General features: G+C 67.6%; 1 protein-coding gene across 1 annotated transcript in view; it reads left to right on the top strand.

The window, feature by feature from the left end:
- The window catches only part of FGFR3 (fibroblast growth factor receptor 3), a 16110-nt gene that overhangs the window by 8602 nt on the left and 4374 nt on the right, over positions 1 to 3134 (top strand). Inside the window, exons 8-10 of the mRNA XM_040625496.1 lie at positions 1650 to 1794; positions 2259 to 2449; positions 2788 to 2933. Of these exons, the coding sequence (XP_040481430.1) occupies positions 1650 to 1794; positions 2259 to 2449; positions 2788 to 2933 (482 nt within the window). The remainder of the gene's footprint in view (positions 1 to 1649; positions 1795 to 2258; positions 2450 to 2787; positions 2934 to 3134) is intronic.

The raw sequence follows: 3134 nt of genomic DNA, 5'->3' as shown, positions 1-3134 counted from the left end.
GGAGACGCGGTGGGGGTCTCGGCTCAGCACCGACCTGCTGGGGGCTGGGCTTGGGAGTCTGGGCCCTGGAGGCGGGCCTGCTCCGGGGCAGGCAGGTGGTCGCTGAGCCCTCCCAGCGCCTGGGCCTGAGGTGCAGGCAGGCCCTCCTCGCGCCGTCCTGATGCGGCCCCGTCCGCGTGCACAGAGCAGGGCTCGCTGCCTGCCTGCCTGCCTCCCTCGGCCCTCGCTTTGTTCCCACGGCCCCAGGGGCGGGGGCCACCCGAGTTGGGATGGTTGCGACACTCTCAGCCCAAAGAGAAACATCTGTTGCTCATGGGGGTGGGGAGCAGGCCCTCGGGTGAGAGCAGGAGTGCAGCCCCGACTGCAGAGGCCACCTTGGCCCTGTCGGGTGAGATCTCGACACTCAGGGGAACACGTACTGAGAGCCAGGCCCTGCCGGGACCCCGGGGGTAGGCAGGCAGAGGACCAGCCCTGGGGGGCCTCTTAGGAGAGTCTGCCAGGGCCGCAATCTGGGCTGAAGTGGGTGGGTGTGCAGAAGGCGCACCCTGTCACACCGTGGCCCACCCCTGGGAGGTGCTTCCGTGGCCTCCTCCAGGCAGCCTTCCTGGCAGAGCCTAGCCCAGCCCCTCCATACCTTGAGGGCCAACCTCGTGGCAGGGTCTGCACCAGGGCCTGCACCCACATGGCCACTCTGCCCGGCCGGGCTGCCAAGGGCGCGCCTAAGCCGGGTCTCTTGTCCCCGCAGTCCTGGATCAGTGAGAGTGTGGAGGCCGACGCACGCCTCCGCCTGGCCAATGTGTCCGAGCGTGACGGGGGCGAGTACCTCTGTCGAGCCTCCAATTTCATAGGCGTGGCTGAGAAGGCCTTTTGGCTGCGTGTTCACGGGCCCCAAGCAGGTAACGACTCTGTCCCGCGCTGTCTGGCACGCCGAGCTCCAGCTCCGACGCCCTGGCCATGCGCCCACCTGCACGCCCCCATCCTGCTCGCTCCCCGCCCTGTGGCTTGCACGGTGCTCCCGAAGGAGCCACGTCTGCCGTGCTGGCGCCTCTGGCCTCCACTGTGACCGCCTGCTTCGACCCCCGTGGCCCGTGCTGACCCCGCCTGTGCTCTCACACGCACCCCCAGGAGGCCTTCAGCCCCAGGAGAGGCTGTGCCCCTCTGTTTGAGAGCTGCTGCTTCTGCCCCCGCCCCGTGTGCGTGTGCGTGCGCGTGCATGCGTGCACGCGTGTGTGTGTCTTGCTCGCCCTCTCGCTCGCTCTCTCACTCGCTCTCTCGCCCTCTCTCGAGCTCTCGCCCCTGGCTCCACTGCCTGCTCACTGCCTGTTGGTCTGTTTGTCGTCCGTCCATCTGCCTGCCCGCCCGCGCCCCCCAGTGCACATGCTAAGCCTCACGCTGCGTTTGTGCAGCACGCTGCTGCCCGCACGCCTGGCGCTCACCCGGGACAGAGGACTCACCGGTGGAGGGACTGGCTTCGGGCTCTGTGTGGACGCACGAGGCAGAGGACCCTGGGCGCCGTGGCCGTGGTCGTGGTGGTGGTGGCAGCGGCGTTTTCCTTGCAGCCTGGCTGGATCGTCGCCACGTGGACTGTGGCTGTGGTGCCCCTGGGAGGTGCTGGCGCTCGCCTATCGCACTGTGTTCTCTCTTTGTAGACGGCGGGCGCTAACACCACCGACAAGGAGCTAGAGGTTCTGTCCTTGCGCAATGTCACCTTTGAGGACGCGGGGGAGTACACGTGTCTGGCGGGCAATTCTATCGGGTTTTCCCATCACTCTGCGTGGCTGGTGGTGCTGCCAGGTACCGGCTCCTGCTGCTGCTCGCTCTGCTCCTGTCCTCTCGGGGTCGCTGGCTTGGGACACCCCACGGCTGCCAGGGACAGGCAGGGGACCCTGCGGCCCGTGGCCACCGTGCTCCACAGAGCTCTTGCGCCGGGCCCTGTGGCTGGTATGGGAACAGAGCCGACGTGCGGTGTGTTGGCTCAGAGGGGCCTCCCTGGAGCCCCCCGCTCCCGCCAGGTCCGCAGCAGCCTAGGTGGTAGCTGTGGCGTCTCCCTGGGTGGCCGGTGTGAGTGCTGCTGGCTCTGCTGGGCTCCTCCTCTACTGGGTGTCCCCCTGCTGACCCAGCGTTCTGACCGCAGGACCCTCAGTGAGGGGGTCTGAGCCCCTTTCTCCACGCCCGTTGTGCCTCTGGCTCGGGCCCAGGGTGGCCCGTGGGGGCTCCTATGCGGCTGGGCCAGGCCTGCAACACCTGTGTCTTTGCAGCCGAGGAGGAGCTGGTGGAGGCTGGTGAGGCTGGCAGCGTGTACGCGGGAGTCCTCAGCTACGGGGTGGGCTTCCTCCTCTTCATCCTGGTGGTGGCGGCCGTGACACTGTGCCGCCTGCGCACGCCCCCGAAGAAGGGCCTGGGCTCGCCCACCGTGCACAAGGTCTCCCGCTTCCCGCTCAAGCGACAGGTAACAGAAAGTAGATACCAGGTTCCGAGCCGCCTGGCCTCCCGGACCCCCCACGGCCCCGTCCCCTGGGCTCCCGAGCTGAGGGACACTCCGCGGTGTCTGAGGCCTGGGGCCTGCCCGGGATATGGTCTGTGTGGCTGAGCCAGCCGCGCCCTTGTCTTTGCCATCCCCTGGGTCACTTTATCTTCACGTAGCGCTACGTGGAGGTCAGACAGCCCTCCCAGGCCCTGGCCGGCCCTGCTCACACAGACAGAGCCGCAGTCTCGCCGTCCGCGACCCTCCCCCACCCCCTGTGGTTTGGCCCCGTGGCACCAACCTGTCCCTGCCGACCCAAGCAGGTGTCCTTGGAGTCCAACTCGTCCATGAACTCCAACACGCCACTGGTGCGCATCGCCCGGCTGTCTTCTGGGGAGGGCCCTGCGCTGGCCAACGTCTCTGAGCTGGAGTTGCCTGCTGACCCCAAGTGGGAGCTGTCCCGGGCCCGGTCAGTGCTGGCGATATGACCATGTGTGCTGGGGCCAGGCCCTGAGCTGGTGGGGGTGGGGGACACGTGGGGTGTGGCCCCCATGGGGTGGGGAGGGGGCTCCACTCAGAAACCTGATTGGATTCCTATCAGAGGCAGGTAGGGGGGGCGCCTGGGTAGCGCAGTCGTTAAGCGTCTGCCTTTTTTTTTTTTTTTTTTTTT

The sequence above is a fragment of the Ursus maritimus genome, unplaced genomic scaffold (genome assembly GCF_017311325.1).
Source record: "Ursus maritimus isolate PB19 unplaced genomic scaffold, ASM1731132v1 scaffold_8, whole genome shotgun sequence".
NCBI lineage: Eukaryota > Metazoa > Chordata > Mammalia > Carnivora > Ursidae > Ursus > Ursus maritimus.
Note: the sequence above shows the minus strand (reverse complement) of the source record. Positions and strands in the feature narration are given on the sequence as shown.